Below are 17,774 nucleotides of genomic sequence, written 5' to 3'. Positions count from 1 at the left end.
ATCTTCTTTGTGAGCTTGGGTGGGAGGCAGAGACCACCTCCCCTCTGGAAGCCAGAGGCTCCTCTTTTCTTAAGGTTGAGGTCAGATGAGCGGCTGGGTTCCCTCAGTCCCAAGAGCCCACGTGGACTTGGAGGTCCCCATGCCATGGGGCCAGGGGAGCTGCCACCTGGTGCCATAATCCGATTTCAAGTAACTGGGGTGACAGAAGTTCCACTAGCAGGTCCTGTGGGGACCAGGTCTCTGCAGACTTGGGGGCCTGGGGGCAGGAGCCAGAGTGCTGCTGGCAGCCCAGAGGGACACCCAAACCCTGTGGGGAGGGCAGAGAGGGCTGGAGGTGGCAGGAAAACAGGGACAGGGAGGGGCCGCTCCAGGTTTCCCGCAGGTGAGAGGGCGCAGCTGTCTTCGGCTTGGAGGCAGGGCCCCCCGACTGTGTTGATGGGAATGAGAAGTGTGTGCGGTGGGGGAGGTGGGCTGTAGGAGGGCACCCCCACCCTGGAGAGGCCCAAGGGCGTGTGGGGGTCTTCTAGGTGGTCCCCAAGGGAGAACACGTTCCATCAGGAGGAGGGCGCTGGAAACGGACTCTGTGACTGAAGAACATGGTCATGAGCAGGTGAGGCCAAGGGGCTCCTTGCGTCACGCACGACACATGCGTGTGCTCTCCCGATGAGGGGCCACACAGGCGGCCTGGAGGCTGACCCTCTAGGAGGGGACGTCATCAGCGTGCGGCTCAGTGGAGGAAATGGGAGCTCAGTAGCCTGCCCAGGGCCTCGGACCGTGCTGGTGGGGATGACCACGGCCGTGCGGGTGAGGCAGGCTGTGCCCTGGATGGTCACCGCCTGCAGGGGGCCCGATTCAGGGGAGTGACCGGGACAAGGCTGGGGTGGCTGCCCCCGGGAATGGGCTTGGGAGCCAGTTCTGGAGGCCCAAACCAGGCCTGGTTCACACTGGACTTCAGAGCCCAGCACTAGTGTGGTGGGCAGGCCAGGGAGCGGCGGCCAGGCCTTCACAGAAGCAGCCACTTGAAACCCGGGGACTTAAAATTTACCAAGACTGATTTCAAGGTTATTGCCATTAAAATTAATTTTTATTTTTTCTTATAAAACTTACTAAGGAATTCTGAAGAATTTTCTTAAAAGCTACTTAAATTCATACAGTTAAAAACATTAATAGTCAACAGAGTAAAAACATGGCACCCACTCCATCTTGAATCCTCTTTCTTTCTGGAATAACACTTAGACGTGTTTAGAAAAATATGAAAGTCTTTAAAATATGGCTTCTAGAGTGAGTGAAATGCAGAGATCATAAAACTCTTCCCACGTAGCCAGAAGCAGAGGGGCTCATGCTCCCTCTTCCCTCCTGACTCTCACAGAGGGTGTGGGGTCTGAAGGTGGACCGCGGGGTCTGGCCGTGGACGGCAGGGCCCACCCAGGTCTCCTCCTAGAATTGGAAATGAGGCCAGGCTGTGTGAGCAGCTCTGGAGGAAGGGGCGTCCTGGGGCCCTGGGGGACACGCTTGCTCTATTGAGGCTGGGCAGCCCGGTCCTCGGGCTCTGGGACCTCATTCACTATGATCACGGTGACCTTGGTGGGGATGCCGGGCTCAGTGGCCTCCTTGGGGCTGCAATCCTTCTGCACACTGATGACAGGGGTCACCTTCATCCCATACTCTTCTTCCTCGATGACGGGCAGGCTCTTGACCATTGCCCACTCATGAGGCTCCTCCTGGCAGCTCCCGGGGAGGTAGAAGACCGTGGCCTCCAAGCTCCAGGGCTTCTGGCTGCTGGGGAGGACGTCACAGTGCCTCTGGGACGACGTGTCTTTCCTGTGGCCACGCAGAGGGAACAGGAGAGTGCGCGTTTCCGGGACCGACTTCACAGGCAGCACACTGGCGGAGAAGGAGCCCTGGAAGGGGCTCTCAGTCGGCGCAGGTCCCTGGGCTCCTGCAGAAAAAGGAGACATTCCCGTGAGCACCTCGGAGGGGTGTGTGCAGGGGTGGGGGGCTCCGAGCCCAGGCACACGGCCCCGCACACGGCACACGGCGCCCCACCCGGCACAGAGCGGCCGTTGCAGCAAAGACCAGGCTCAGCTCTATGCACCTCTTGTCCTGCCCTTTTGCATTTCTGTAAGTTTTAGTTCATCCTTCCTCAAATGTGTTTGGTAATTAAGGAATAGTTTTCTGTTCTCTTCAGATATTTTGAACTTTGCCTTTTAGTTCTCTAAACAAAATAAATCCTCATAGTTATTTGGTGTTTTCGTCTGATGAGTCCCGAGGCCTCTGTGTCTGTTTCTGCTACAGTTTCTGTGGATTCTCACGCCAGTGCTCTGTCCCCATGTGAAGTCGGTCATTTTACTGAGAGCTGCTCACCTTCTGTGCAGTTCTCTTTGTGATGTCGTTGATGAAGGAGCAGCAAGCAATGAAGGGCGAGTCTCAGAGGGTCTCCGCCTGGCACCCAGGATGACCCTAACCCTCTATGTCACTTCTCAGCTTGAGGGCTCAGGGGATCAGCCCCCTTTCACAAAGTTAGGGACAGCCTGGTGTTCCGAATAGTCAGCAATGAGTTTTCTCTTTTCCTCACATCCCCAAGGTTTGAGGCTGATTATTCCTATGTCCTTTGGGGCTAGAGAATTGGGGTCCTCTGGCTCACCTCCACATTTTGGGGTTCCAGTTTTATGGGACAACTTAACCCATAAAGTTAAGTTGGCTCTGAACTTGGCCTTCTGTTTCTACCTCCTGTACGTCGGTGAAGATCAAGGTCACCAGGGTTGGCAGGTGCCCTGGGCTTCTCTCTAGGGGTCTCCCTGCCTCAGTCCCAGCCTGAGAACCCCTCAGCGCCTGGCTGGTTCATCATCACCTTTAGGAGGACCTCCACACGTGGGCGCACCCTCACACACCTATGGTGCTCACTTGTCGGGAGCACCCTCTGTCCTCAGAATCAACCTGCACACTCGGGCTCATGGAACAGCCTCTCTCTTCTCCCCTCCCTGCTTCATTGATGCCATGTTTGTGTTTGTGAGCCTTCAAATCCAGCTTACGTGGAATAACGTAACACCAGTTAACCCTTCCAGCCTCCATCTCCCTTCCAGGAGTCAGAGTCTCCGAGTCCTACATCGAGCGTGCTGAAGAGTTAACAGCTCAAGGAGGTGCCCTGTGGGCTCTACCGGGATGCACACTCATGAGACGATATCGTCATGAACGTTAGTTGGTGAAAGGCTGAGTGGTGAATATTTTTTTAAACTCTGGAAGGATGAAGACTCACAAACAATGAAGACACTGCGTGAAATCACTCGAGACCCCGGCAGGTGGGATGTGGTGGAGCCAAGTTGGAGTGTCCATGGAGCACACTGGACCTTCTGTTCCAGTCGCCATCCAGACTCTCTGGTGGGACCTTGCCCCCTGTGGCCACCATGAGCTTGGCCACCATCACTGGTTGGGGCCCACAGCTCGGATTGGTGGCCACAGAAGGACGCCCAGAGCCAGCCCTCAGGCAGGGGCAGACGTTCGCTGCTGGTGCTTCGGCCAGGGTCCAGCTCCACCCCTTGGACTGCTTTTTGGCACAGAGTGGGGAAGGCAAACACATGGGATGTCAGGAGCTGTCTGCGGACACATCACAGAGACAACTGTCCCAGCCCTGAGTTTCCATGCTGATTTCTCTCTCCTTTTTTTTTTTCCTTAGAAAATATTTAACTCTGTAGAAAATCACACTTGGGTAGATCTCAACATGACCCAAATTGCCAAATAGCTAACCTGAAGCTGAGCCTTGGTTTTCAGCCATGTCTCCTTCCATTTGCAGCTTTATTTCTTGTTGATCCTTTGCATTCTACAGAAAGAGAAGTAATATGGAATCCATGATGCAGTATTTGTTAAACTGCCAAAGGGGACAAAATGTAGTGACAAGAGGATGTTTTAGAGACAGACAAGCCTGCCTCTCCCCTGGATGAGCTCTGAGATGTGGGCAGTCGGTCACCTCTAGAGCCTCAGAGCATTCATCTCTGTGTGTGGCTAGAACCACCACTGCTTCTGGTGGAGAATGTTGGCTTTTTCTCCAGCATGTACATCAGGATAAAGACAAGTGTGCTTTGCCTAATGCGTGTGAGGGTCTCATGGAAGCCAAGGAGACCTGTGTGGGTTCCCAGCACGAGAAATGGGGGGTGCCTGGGGCACACACAAGTCATCGCAAACCTGGCAACTTCTCCATATAACTCGCTGCTCTGTGGTGCTGGGGTCTGGCTACCAGGGAGCCCCTAGTGTTTTACACCCACATCTGAATACAGGCATTTTTTTCCTTGCCCTGGTGCTAACCTGGCCCAGCAGACTGAAGACTTTATTGTCCCATGTCTGCCAGCTAGCCAACAGGAAGGGTGACCACAGCTCTTGCCAGATTTGCCAAAGGGTCAGGGATGGTGATCATTTCAACTTCCAGTGCTGAATGTGGCAGGAACCAGAGACTGCGACTATGCAAAATTGTTCTTTGAAACTTTGGAAAGACTTACAAGTAAACATGTCACTAGGAGACTTCTAAATCAAAACAGCATGTCTAAAATACGCTATAGTCTCCCTTCCCTGATCCAATACTTTAAAATTATAGTCAATAGATAAATAGATACACAAAGGGGTAAAGATATAACCTCAGGGGAAAGCAAGAAGGGAAACCCTTGCTGGGCCAGAAAAGACAGCTCCCAAAGAGGAGGAAGCAAATGGGCACAGAAGGACATGGTCAGAGGAGTGTGCTGTGGAAGGTGGGAGAGACCCTCATGGAATCCACCGTGAGGGGGGCAGGGTGCTGCTGTGGTTGTGGGGGGGGGTACCCCCAATGGATAACTTGCTGGGACCACTGCAGGCCGAGCAGCCAGGCAAACGATCGCTGCTACAAACCTTCCTGAGTCCACAGGCAACAATGGGGTGTCTGCCCCCAGATGAAAGCACTGGAGCAGTAATCTTGGTAGAGACAGGGCAGTGTGAGAAACAATACACAGAGGAAGTGATGCCCAGGAAGCAAAGGCGAGGTGAGGTGTTGCCAAACCATCTAAAAATTACTGGAACTAAGGGGAAACAAAATATTACTTTGGAATGAAAATAAAAACCAGACAAAGCAGGTAGGTGAAACAGTGGAGGACTGGGGAATGGAGATTTGTGGGGAAGGATGTGGCTGATGACTGTGTTGAAGAAGGTTGTGTATCAAAAGTGCAGCAATGGTTTGCTAGGGAAAAGGGGTGCAGTCGCAAGCTTTAGACGTTTGTCCTCCACTGAGGTAACCCTCATGCTGTAAGGAGCTGTCAGTCACCCATCTCACACTTGGAGACTGATCAGATACTGTAACATCTTGGGGGGGAGGGAGAGGCCGCCACCCTCTGTTCTTTAGTCCTGCTGCGGCTTTGGGCAGAAGAACCTTCATTCCCAGAGCAGCTGGCTGATGCACTCCACAAGTTTGGGGTTGTGTGTTTTGCTTGGTCTGGCCTTGCCCTGAGGGGCAGGCACAGGTGCCTGCCTTGGTTTTGGCCCCCTTGGCAGCAAGCGCTTCCGTCAGTGCCACCTTCTGGAAGATTTAAAGGGACAGAACCTTTCCCCTCTTTTTGCAGCCAGACATTTAAGAAAGTCTTTGTCAGGTCACTAGCTGACCACAGAGATAACGGAAGAGAAATTGCAGTGACGAGAAATACACACTTGGCAAAAATAGTTTGGAAAAGTCACAAGCACATAGTTCCAACCTTCAACAGGCAAAAATCTATAATCCCTGAGGAGCGAATCTGACTTCCAGAGTTACCACATTATAATACTCGGAATATCCAGTTCTCAACAAAAAATTATAAAACATACAAAGAAACAGGAAGCCCAGACTTTCAAATTAATAGTCAAGGATATTGAATCGGCTGTCTCAAAAATGCTCAGTGCGGCAGAGGACATCATGGACAAAGAAGTAAAGGACATCAGGAAAATGGTGTACGGACAGATAAGAATATCAGATAAGTAAAGAGGTAGAAATTAGAAAAAGACACTAAACGAATTCTGGAGCTGAAAAACACGAAAACCGAAATAAAAAATTCACTGGAGGAGATCAGCATATTTGAGCAGGCAGGAAAAAGGATCAGAAAACTTGATGAAACTGAAATTATCCAGTCTGAAGACCGTAAAGAAAAAAGAATGAAGGAAAGTGGACAGAGGCTGATGGACCTGTGGGACACCATCGAAGGTATCAACATACACATTTGGGAGTCCCAGGAGGAGGGGAGAGGGGAAGAGAACAGAAAAATACCTGAAGAAATAATGACTGAAAGCTTCCCAAAGATGAAAAACATGCATCTACAAATCCAAGAAGCTTAACAAACTTCAAGCAAGGTAAACTAAAACAATCCACACTGAGATATTACAGCCAAATTCTCAGAACCTAAAGAGAGAATTTTGAAAGCAGCAAGAGAGAAGCAACTGATCACAAACAAGGGATCCTCATTGTGATAAACAGTGATTTCTCATCAGATTCCATGGAGGCCAGGAGTCATTGGGGTGACATAATGTCACGAAGGAAAAAAAAAACCCCTGCCAACCAAGAATTCTATACACAACAAAAGTATCTTTTAAGAATGATGGAGAAATCAAGACATCTTCAGGTAAATAAATGCCGAGGGAATCTATCACCAATAGACTTAACACAGTTTACACAGCCCCTCCAAATTCTTCAGGCTAAAATGAAAAGGTACTAGACAGTCTTTCAAAGCTGCTTGTGGACATCAGGACTCCCACAAGGGCCGCTGGTGGTGCCTCTGTTTTGGGGTCCGTCTGCTTCTATCACACACACACACACCATCCCGCGGCCAAGAACAGCCTTGGCCCCCCCTTTCTCTGCTGCTCTGCACTCAGCTGGGCTGCCCTGAGCAGCACTCCTGGGTCACAGGCAAACCAGTCATCCTAACCTCAGTCTGGGGAGCCTGACTTCTACACAGAGCCTCACTCTGCACTTGGGGCTCAGAGGTCGGTCCCCCGGGCTCACCTGGAGTTTCAGGGAGCTCTCTGGGCCCATGGTCCTGAGGGGGGTCACACTTGAGCGCCTGGACCGTGGCAGCAGGAACCCCTTCCACTTCACTCTGCTGGAGCTGTGGGAAACAGAAGCAGCAGGGAGGCGGGGGTTGGCATGTGGGGGACACGGAAGGAGACCACGTGCAGTGTCTGAGGGCTGGAGAGGTGTGTGAGCATGTGCGTGCGTGTGTGTGTGTGTGTGTGTGGTGTGTGAGATTCAAGTAAATGACTTGTTCCTTTTAATTTTTATTTTAAATTGTATTAAATGACACCAGATGAAAGTGATTGAGCTTGGAGGGTAAGGGTGCAATCTCCAAATGCTTACAACATAGGAAATGTTTTGTAAAAGTAGCTTTTTATTTAACACTCTCCCTGTTGCTGAGTAAGTGAATAAAGAGTAATTTACTTACTGTCAAGTTGTGAGTGTGTCCATTGTTACACGCTATTCTAAGATATAAGGCTCTCGTGGCCACACACAGTTTTGCCAGGGGACAGAGCATACGCTTTAACACGTGTGCTTGAAACTGGGTCGGGGCCTTTGTAAAGGGCCACTTCCTGCCCTTGAGGCAGGGAGGTGGGCAGTGGGCTGGCCCGTGTTCCTGGAAGGCGAACAGACTCAGCGCCCACCGGACTCAGGCCTGCGTCAGGAGGACACTATTGGAAACCATCGGAAGGGCGTCCTACATGTTCACAGAGAGAGAAATCAAACAAGCATGACTCGTATGTGTCCATTAGCTCAGGTGTAAGTTGTAAAGAAGGTGACAGGGAGAACTCAGGACTTTCCAGGCTGGGGGACAGCCGTGGGTGACAGTGTCAGAGAGTTGCCTGAATAATTGTATTTTCTATTATGTCTTCCTTCAAATACCCCATCACAGATGAACCACTCTCCTCAGGAATCTGCGTTAAGAGGAGTATACAGCCCATTGTCAGGGAGAAAAGCTCACAGACTTACCCCACTGTGGATGAACTCAGGTTGGCATCCAGTTCCTGTGGGGGGAAAGGAGTAAATGATGATTCATCAAGTTAAAAAAGAAGCCCTCGACATGGAGCTTATCTTACACAAAATCAAGTCCATCATCAGTGGACTTTGAGTAAGGGTACCTCAGGGGCTCCCAGGTCCAGGGAAGGATCTCTGGTGGGTGGTACCCTACCCCCAGTCCTCGGGTTCTGGCCTGAATTGCATCCCCTCCATTTCTATGTTGAAGTCCTAGCCCCTCGTGACTTTGTGACTGCATTTGGAAATAGGGCCTTTAGAGCAGCAATTAATGTGGAATGAGGTCATTAGGGTGCATCCTAGTCCACTGTGCCTGGTCTCCTCACATGAGGAGGAGATTAGGATGAAGGCCGTGTGATGGCCAAGGAGAGATGCTCCAACCTTGACCACGCCCTGACTGCAGACTTCTAGCCTCCGGAATTGTAAGAAAATAAACGTGTAGTTTGGGCTGCCTGGCCTCTGCAGCCCAAGCAGAGAAATACACTGCCACACGTGCATGTGTTTTCACTCCTGTTTGGTGAGGACGGGAGTGGGGAGGCTGGGTCACATGCAAGCATGTATTTGGCTCCAGGTGCTGCTGGCCTGGCCTGTCATCCACATCTCACCCGCAGGGCACAGGCCTCCACCTCCTGCCTCTTCACTACACTTGGTATCAGTGAACTTTTCGCTTACAGCCACGCTGGCGGGTGTGTGGTGATACCTTATTGCAGTTCTGATTTGTATTTCCTCGGTGTCTAGTGACACTGAGCCTCTTCTCAGGTGCTTATTCGCTGTCCATTGATCCCTTTTGGTAAAGAGTTTGTTCGAATCTAACCCTAACCCTAACCCTAACCCTAAGCTTTGATGATGTCCAATGTATCACTTTTTTTTCTTCCTTTTTTAACCTAAAAAATGAAATATTTCATGTATTTTTACTCAAAAATCATGCAACCGCAGATAACACTTTGGAAAATAGAAAAAGAAAACTAAAAGTTACCCAGAGTTCAATCATCCTAATGCATTTTCATGCATTTTCTGTCAATCTTTTTTTCCCTATTTATAGGATTTGGTTTTTGTTTTATACAGTTGCAAACATGCCATATATGTAATTTTATATACTGCTTTTCCCCACCTATTACATCAGAAGCATTCAACTTTATTATTTCATCTTCAAAGCCAGAATTTTCAATTGGCCCATCATCTGTCAGGACTGGATATTCATCCCATTTTACTTAATCATTCACCTGAATTTGGATTTTTAGATTATTTCAGATTTTTCATTATTGTAAACAATGTTATGGTGAACATCTTTGCAATAGAGCTTTGTCCACATTTACGATTGGATCTTCAAGTTAATGGTAAGAAACAGTTGCGTGCTCCCAAGTGTTGGGTACTGTGCTAGTGAAACATCTCTGCAATCATCATCAATAAACTTAGAGGTCTGCACAGGAGTAGACATGCACAGGGCTCCCCGCCCAGGTAACCGGCAGAACTGGGTTGAACCCGGGAAGGCTTAGAGTCTATTTTCATTCTCAGGAGTGCAATTCCTGGGACCAAAAGTTTATTAATAGGTTTACCCAAAGGAAGACCTTCTAAAATAAACCTTATGGTCTAACGTGCATCCTGGTGACTGTCCTTGGAATTTGCTGAGACTAGATCTCAAGGTTCTGTCTCTCACACACAAGGTGACGACGTGAGATGCGATCATCTCGCCAGGTACACGCATGCCACTGTTCTCTTTCATAGACAGTGCTTTTGGCATCGTATAAAAGAAAACTTTGCCTAACACAAGATCTAGATGCCCGTCTGGATGTAAGAATGGACGTAGGAACATTCCGTTAGAGTAGCAGCCCCAGAAACACTATAAATGTTTAAAACAAGCGAGTCAAACAGGCAACTCCTGCGCTGTGCGGTCCTCCCCCGGGTCCCTGAGCCTGGCCCCTGGCCCCGCGCCGTGCTTACCTGCAGCCCCGAGGAGCTCTCGCCTAGGTTGCTGATGGTGGAGTCCAGCTCTGTGAGCTTCATGCTGGTGGGACATACAGAAGGAAGAAAGGACACATATCAGCAAATGTGGACTTTTGGGGGCTCAGAATGGGCTGTGAGAGGCTGCGCGACCATACAAGGCTCAGAGAGAGAGCAGCTCTGCTGAGCCCTGGGGTCGGGCCTCTGACGCTGAGAGAGAACAAATGCCTCCTCTTTCAAGCCCCTTAGTTTGTGAGGATTCGTTGCACTAGACCTAAAACGAACACAAAAGCATCGTGTTGAATTAGCCACGTGGGCCCAGTGTAATCATCTGAGCCTCTAAAAACGGAGAACCCAGGAAGAATAATTCAGAGAGATTTGAACGTAAGAAGGACTTAAACTGCCATTGCTAACTTGCGATTCAGGGGGACGAGAAAAGGTGAGAAGTGAATTCTGTCACTGTCCCCAGTGGGCTTGGAAGTGGATTCTCCCCCAGAACCTCCAGGGATGAACGAAACCTGGGGGCACACGGTTGCTGTCTGTGGGGTGCAGAGAAGAGACCCAGTTTCACTCGACCAGGTTTCTGCCCCAAGGAAACCATGAGACAGCAAGTGTTGATGTGCGTCTTCACATGTAAGATCTTATTCCTTGTTCACATCCTCATCCCATCCATGTAACATTCCGTAACAGATAAACAGTCCAGAAGAAATACTCTTTAGAAGTTGGTACGACAACCGCTGCTAGAGTAAGAGACACTGTGTAAAGTCCTCCGTGAGGTTCTCCGTGGCAACTTGCCCACAGAACACCGTCACATCCACGGGCACGTATGGGGCGCATTTCTTCCCCTGGCAGGTGTCACGTGACTTACGTATTTCCCCTGGTCTCTGTGAACCGAGATCCGACCTGCTCTAACAGGGTCAGCCGTAGGGGTGAGGCTGGGAATGGCCATCAAAAGTGCAGATTTCCTCAACTGGATCCAAACGACTATGTTACCCTAGCAACATTTTCTGCCACACAAAAGACTACTGGTAATTTATTTCCCATCTCATCTCAACTTATTGTACATAAGTTACAATGTAACTTATATTGTACTTGTATCACATGTTATCCATCATTAACCCTTTCATTAAACAATGCTAGCTCCTTTTCCAGTTGGAGGAGGAGAGGCTGGATTGGAAAAGAAAAAGAATCAAGATGGTAAAGATGAATATGACACATGCCCAAGGTAGGAGAAAAAGTCTTGATTTTTTTCTTTTAACAGAATGAACTTCACAATACATGAGGCTCCTAAGGAATTGTATATGATCATTATTGTATAAAATAAAACATTATGTATACAATGCACAGAAAAATTATTAGAAGGGAAGACTTAAAAGATACAAATCAAAATTCCAGCAGTAGTTATTGGCGGGTGGGGGACGCTGAGTGTCTTTTGTTTTTATACTGGGAATTTTGTATTTCCAAATTTCCTATAATAAATATGCATTGATTTGGAAATCTGAAAACAATTGTTCTGAGGTGAAAGTTTACCATCCTGGTTCCAGTTAAGTTTCTATCATTCTTACCAGAAAGGGATAAAAGAGAAACGTTCTCAGATTTTACTTAAAGGGTCATGGTTAGATGATGCTGTAAAGTGAAATTCATAATGACTTGGATTTACATGATAGTCTTGCCAGTCAGATTTCTCAGGAAGTCAATTTAGAAGAAAACTTCTTGGGTTGTTTGAAAGAGAATGATCTTTTTACACTAAATTGTATTTACTGGCTGATTGTTAGACTGAGCAAAAATCTAAGTAACTCTCAGCATCTGAGAAACTGCCTAGTGGTGCATTTCTTCTAAGCTCCCCTTTCCTGGTCCAGGGAACCTCTCAGCTCTGCTGGATGCGGGATGGAGAGAGAGTGACCCACAGGGGCACAGCCCCAGCACTCCCCATCCCCAGCTCCCAGCACGTCCCTCCAGAAGGGTGGGGGCTGCACTTCTGGCCCCTTTTCCACTGAGGAGAGATGAATCGAGGCTTCCCTGTGCTTCCACATGGAGCAGTGGTGCTGGGAAGAAGCACTGGTCCCTCCCAAGTGAAGCCATATTGAAGGCAACACCAACCCCAAACCCAGGTGTCTTGGAACTGGACAAAACCATTTCAAAGTTTATCTGGAAAAATAAATGTGTAAGAATTGTCAAAAATTTTGAAAAATGAAGACATCTTGATAGGAATTTGTCTAACAGGGAATAGAGGGATGCTGCTGCAGTAGAAAGAGGTAACTGAGGCAGAAGCAGGCATCCAGGATGAGTGCAGATGGGTCCAGACACTAAAGAGAGAGCTTCTCACTTCCACGGGGAAGGTGGGCTACTTAATAAATGAGGTGGCAACCAACAGTTGTATCGTTCGGATAAAATGACTTTGTTACCTGTCTCACTGTTTCCAAAAGTCAAGATGGCCTGAGAATCAAAATGTAAAGAAAGCAAATAAAAACTATGAAAATATTAGATAGGCTATTGGAGGCTATTTGTAGAAACTGAGAGTAAGGAAGGCTTTTAAAAGTAAGACAAAAGAAAATTTTGACAAATTCAGCTTCAGAAAAATTTGTGACCTCTACATTGCAAAAGACACAATACAGAAATTTTTTTTTTTTTTTTGCAGTACGTGGGCCTCTCGCTGTTGTGGCCTCCCGCGTTGCGGAGCACAGGCTCCGGACGCGCAGGCTCAGCGGCCATGGCTCACGGGCCCAGCCGCTCCGCGGCATGTGGGATCTTCCCGGACCGGGGCACGAACCCGTGTCCCCTGCATCGGCAGGCGGACTCTCAACCACTGTGCCACCAGGGAAGCCCCGAAATTTTTTTTAAATGACAGACTGGATGAAATATATTTGAAACGCATAGAACAAAGAATTAATCAATATCTTCAGTAGGCAAAGAGCTCTTAAACTTGCTAAGAAATATACAAATAGCCCAGTATAAAAATGGGGAAAATATGTGGAAACCTAATGCAATGCACACAAGAGAATGTGTGTGCACATGCACACAATATAATGGTCAAAACAGATGAAATGATGTACATTCCCACTGGTATTAAGAGGAATGCACATAGAAACAATTACTTGTTTTATTTGGATAAAACTAAATATACTGTTAGTATCTTGTATTGAAAACTCTGAGGAAATTGATGGAAGTGTGAATTACTCTAACTTTGGGGAAAGTAATCGTGAAGATCTATGAAGATTTAAAGTGCACAGCCAAGCCCTTTGCCCTGTGGATGTCCTACAGAAATAAAACCAACTGTACCTAACAATATTGGCCCAAAGACGCTTCCGGTAAACTGTCTGAAAGAGCCAAAGCTGGACATAACCTCAGGGTGTGCCGGGGGATAGCTGACGAACTCACGGTCTCTCCATGGAAGAGGATGACTTTCCTGATGAGAAGGAATCACGTCTATGTGCAGTGTCACAAAAGCCATCCACGATATACCATTGTGGGTATAAAATAGGGAGCTGCAGACTGACAGGTATGGCGTGATTTGATCTTTTTCCTGTAAGCTTTTGTGTATGGATAGAAAGCAAAGGTGGCGGCTGCTCAGATATCAGCCTTGAGGTGGTGTTGGGGGTTTTCCCTGGTCTCTATATTGACATAAGAGCATGTGTTACAGATATAATAATGAAGAAGCAGAGAGGTGTTAATCTCAACCGACTCTCAACTTTAAATGGATAACAAGCCCAGCTTCCTGGCATGGAGCAGGGCGTGGTGGGCCGTCATGTGGTGGGCCTGGCGATAGCACAGGTGACCAAGCCAAAGGGGACTTTTCTCAACACTTGAAATCTAAGGAATTTTCCCTGCTGGGTTTCAGATTTGCTCGGGACTGGTGACCCTTTATTCCTTCCGATTTCTTCCTTCTGGAATGGGTATGTCTAGCTTATGCCTGTCCCGTCAATGTATTTTGGAAGCAAATAACTTGTCTGGTTTCACAGGTTCACAGATGGAGTGGAATTTTGTCCAGGATGAATCAATCATACCCTGAGTCTCAGCAACCACTGATTTGGATGATTTAGGTGGTGAGATTTGGGACTTAGAGCTGATGCTCGAACTGGGGGAAGTTGTGATGTGGCGACAGAAGAGCATGGATTTTGGAGGGCCAGAAGGCAGACTCTTGTGGGTTAAATTGTGTCCCTTCAAAAAAATGAACAGTTGACCCTTGAACAACATGGCTTTGAACAGTGCGGGTTCACTTATACGTGCGTTTTTTCCAATATACAGTTGGCCCTCCAGATTTATGGGTCTCACATCCAAGAATTCACCCAAACTTGGACTGAAATTTCTATCTGTGGTTTGTTGAGTCCTCGGATCCAGAACCCACAGATATGGATGGCTACTTATGGGACTTGAGCATCCATGGATTTTGGTAAATGCAGGGGCTCCTGGAACAAATCCCCCACGGATACTGAGGGATGACTGCATTGGAGCCATAATTCCCAGGACGTCAGAATGTGTGACCTTATTTGGAGACAGGGTGTTTCAGAAGTCATCAACTTAAAGTGAGGTCATGGGGGCTTCCCTGGTGGCACCGTGGTTAAGAATCCGCCTGCCAGTCCAAGGGATATGGGTTCGAGCCCTGGTCCAGGAAGATCCCACCTGCTGCGGAGCAACTAAGCCCGTGTGCCGCAACTACTGAGCCTGCGCTCTAGATTCTGTGAGCCACAAAACTACTGAAGCCCACATGCCTAGAGCCCGTGCTCCACAACAAGAGAAGCCACCACAATGAGAAGCCCACGCACAGCAATGAAGAGTAGCCCCTGCTCACTGCAACTAGAGAAAGCCAGTGCGCAGCAACGAAGACCCAATGCAGCCAAAAGTAAATAAATAAAAGAAAATAAAAAATTTTGGATTAGGGTGGGTACTAAATCCAATACCCGTGGTGGCCTTGTAAAAAGGGGAAATTTGTGCACAGAGACAGGCATAGAGGGAAGATGATGTGAAGAGACACAGGGAGAAGATCACCGTCTACAAGCCAAGGAGCCAGGCCTGGAACAGATCCCCCCACCCTCAGATCCCAACCCACCCTGCCAACACTTGATTTCAGACTTCCAGCCTCCAGAACAGTGAGACCTGTTTCTAATGTTTAAGCTGCTTGTTTTGTGGTATTTTGCTGTGGCAGCCCTAGTAAATGAAAACACCCACCATAACATTGCAAGTAAATTCCCTGTTTCTCCACCTTCTGTGAGAAGATGACTTTTCATGACTGCATACAATTTCATCACGGAGACAGCGTGTACTCTTAAAATGTGTTCTTACCCTGGATGATGACCTTTATAATGGGCCATGGTCTGCTTTTGTGATTCTGAAGGTGAAGAGGTCATGTGCGTGTGTGCAGTGCTCCTGGGGCAGAGTGTCACTTACCTTAGCATCTAACTGACTCAACAGCGACTCAACATGAGTCAGCCTGACTGTTGGGGGCTTAATTGAACCCTAACGTTAGTAGAGGCCGTCAAAGGGACATTCGGACTCAGCGGAGCCCATGTTCTCCCACTGGCACGGAAAGTAAAGAGCCTTGTCTTGTTTTTGTGTATTAGTTCAGAGAGTAGTTGTAAAGAAGGGCGAGAAGAATTACTGTAGTTTTTGCAAGTAAGATAAGTAAAAATGAGAGACATGAATGGCTATAATTGTTAGTAATCTTAGGTGAAACAATGTTAGCTTCCATTGTGTTACACATTATTTAAAAATATTCCATCACAGATGAATTATTTTTCGAAGTAATTTGAATTAAGAAGAGAATATAGCTATTTTTCAGATAGATACAACAACTCTACTAAGCATCTAACCTACCTCTGTACAGGTGAACTCAGGCTGGCAACTGGTTGCTGTGAGAATAAATAAAAATCAATAAAATTGTAAAGGAAGAAATTGTCGATGTTGAGGTTATTTGTTCAGAAAATTCAAGTTTGTTATAGTTGATTTCAAGCAATGGTGTCTCAGGGGCTTCTGAGGCCTGGGAAAGGATCTCACTGGTGGGATAGTATCTTTCCTCCCGACCCAGGTTACATGTACAGAGGTGGCTTCATTTCTCCTAGTCAGGAATGGGATTGCTGGGTCAAATGATAAGAATATATTTAAGTTTTAAAGAAACTGCCAAACTACTTTCCAAAGTGGTGTCACTTTAAATTCTCATTTTCCTTTCCATGTATTAAGACATCCAACTCCTCTACAGGTTCACCAACACTTGGTATTGTTAGCCTTTTTAATTTTAGCCATTCTGATTCATGTGTAGTGGGGTCTTATTTTAGTTTTAATTTTCATTCCCCTAATGCCTAATGATGTTGACCATCTTTTCGTGTGCATATTTGCCACCCATATATCCTTTTTGGGGCAGTTTGTTCAAGTCTTTTGCCCATTTAAAAAACTGGGTCACTTTTCTTATAATTGAGTTTTGAAAACTCTTTATATTCTGGATACAAGTATATGGTTTGGAAGTATTTATTCCAGTCTGTGACTTATATCTTTATTTTTGTAGCGGTGACTTTTGAAGGGCAAATATTTTAAATTTGGATGAAGTCCAATTTTTCATATTTTTCTTTAATAGTGCTTTGGTGTCATATTAAAGAAAACTTTGCCTAACTCAAGATCACAAAGATTTTATTCTGTTTTCTTCCTAAAGTGTTGTAGTTTAGCCCTGAAATTTAGGTCCAAGATTGATTTTGAGTTATTTTTTTGTATGCTGTGAAGTAGGACATTAAGTTCATTTTTTTCTTCCTTGTGGGTATCCAATTGTTCCAGTATCATTTACTGAAAATACATTTCTCCCCATTGAATTGCCTTGGCACATTTGTTTAAAATTCCATTTACCATAAATGTAAAGGTTTTATTTCTGGAGTTTCTATTCTGTTTCATTGATCTCTATGTCTATCCTTATGCTGGCAACCATACAGTAGCTTTGTGGTGAAATTTGAAGTCAGATTGTCTAAATCCTCCAATTTGGTTCTTCTTTTTCTGAATGATTTTGGCCACTCTAAGTCCTCCGAATTTCCACATACAGCTTGCTATTTCCTTAAAGAAAAAATCTTGCTGGGAATTCAATGGGGATCATGTAAGTTTGTAGATCAATTTGGGGGAAATTTTCTATCGTGACAATATTGAGTGTTCCAATCCATAAATATTGTAAATCTTTCCATTTATTTGGATTGTGTCTAATTTCTCTCAGCAATAGTTTGTAGCTTCACATATAAAGATTTTTGGGCTTGTTTCGTTATTTTATTATTTTTTGATTCTACTGTGAATGGAATAGTTTTCTTAATACCATTTTCAGAATTTTTACTGCCAGTATACGGAAATGTAATTCAGTTTTTAACATTGATTTTATATCCTACCACCTTGCTAAGCTATCTTATTATTTCTACTAGCTTTTCTGCAGATTTGTTAGATCATGTTTCCTACAAATAAACACCGTTTCATTTTCAAATCTATATGCCTTTAACTTATATTTCTTGCTTTACTGCACTGGCTGGAACTTTAGTAAAATGTCAAATAGAAGTTTGGAATGGACATTCTTGTCTTGGTCCCAATCTTAAGGGGAAAGCCTTCAGTATGAATTAAGTATGAATTAGTTGTAAGTTTCACCAGTGTTCTTTATCAGATTTAGGGTGTTTTCCCCCCTAGGTTGTGAAATTGTTTTATCATAACTAGATGTGTTACTAGCAAATGTTTTTTCTGATTGATTGATGTGCTTGTATGTTTACTGTATTTTATTTTATTAATATGTTTACTACATGAATACGTTCTCAGATGTTAAACCAACCTTGCATTTCTGGAATAAAGCTCACTTAGTCACAGTGTATAGTTCTGTATATAT

The 17,774-nt window shown here is 46.4% G+C and overlaps 2 protein-coding genes across 4 annotated transcripts in view; both read right to left on the bottom strand.

Annotated features, from left to right (window-relative positions):
* Positions 1 to 1,062: 1,062 nt before the first annotated feature.
* LOC309804231 (uncharacterized protein) lies at positions 1,063 to 10,153 on the bottom strand. Its single transcript, XM_082621463.1, has 5 exons — positions 9,944 to 10,153; positions 7,961 to 7,995; positions 6,983 to 7,085; positions 3,745 to 3,817; positions 1,063 to 1,939 (listed from the first exon to the last, which is right to left on the bottom strand). Exons 1-5 carry the CDS (start codon positions 10,004 to 10,006, stop codon positions 1,518 to 1,520), a joined length of 696 nt encoding a protein of 231 aa, XP_082477589.1. The 5' UTR covers positions 10,007 to 10,153; the 3' UTR covers positions 1,063 to 1,517.
* LOC309804230 (putative palmitoyltransferase ZDHHC11B) overlaps positions 9,640 to 17,774 on the bottom strand; it is a 25,428-nt gene continuing 17,293 nt past the window's right edge. For 2 of the 3 annotated variants that reach the window (XM_082621458.1, XM_082621462.1), the window contains one exon: positions 11,126 to 15,789. The gene's annotated coding sequence lies outside the window, so the exon portion shown is untranslated. Of the gene's footprint in view, positions 10,008 to 11,125; positions 15,790 to 17,774 lie in introns of those variants that run through there. The other variant, XM_082621459.1, reaches the window with a different exon arrangement.

This window comes from Mesoplodon mirus, assembly GCF_964341445.2.
Source record: "Mesoplodon mirus genome assembly, chromosome: 5".
Lineage (NCBI taxonomy): Eukaryota > Metazoa > Chordata > Mammalia > Artiodactyla > Ziphiidae > Mesoplodon > Mesoplodon mirus.
Note: the sequence above shows the minus strand (reverse complement) of the source record. Positions and strands in the feature narration are given on the sequence as shown.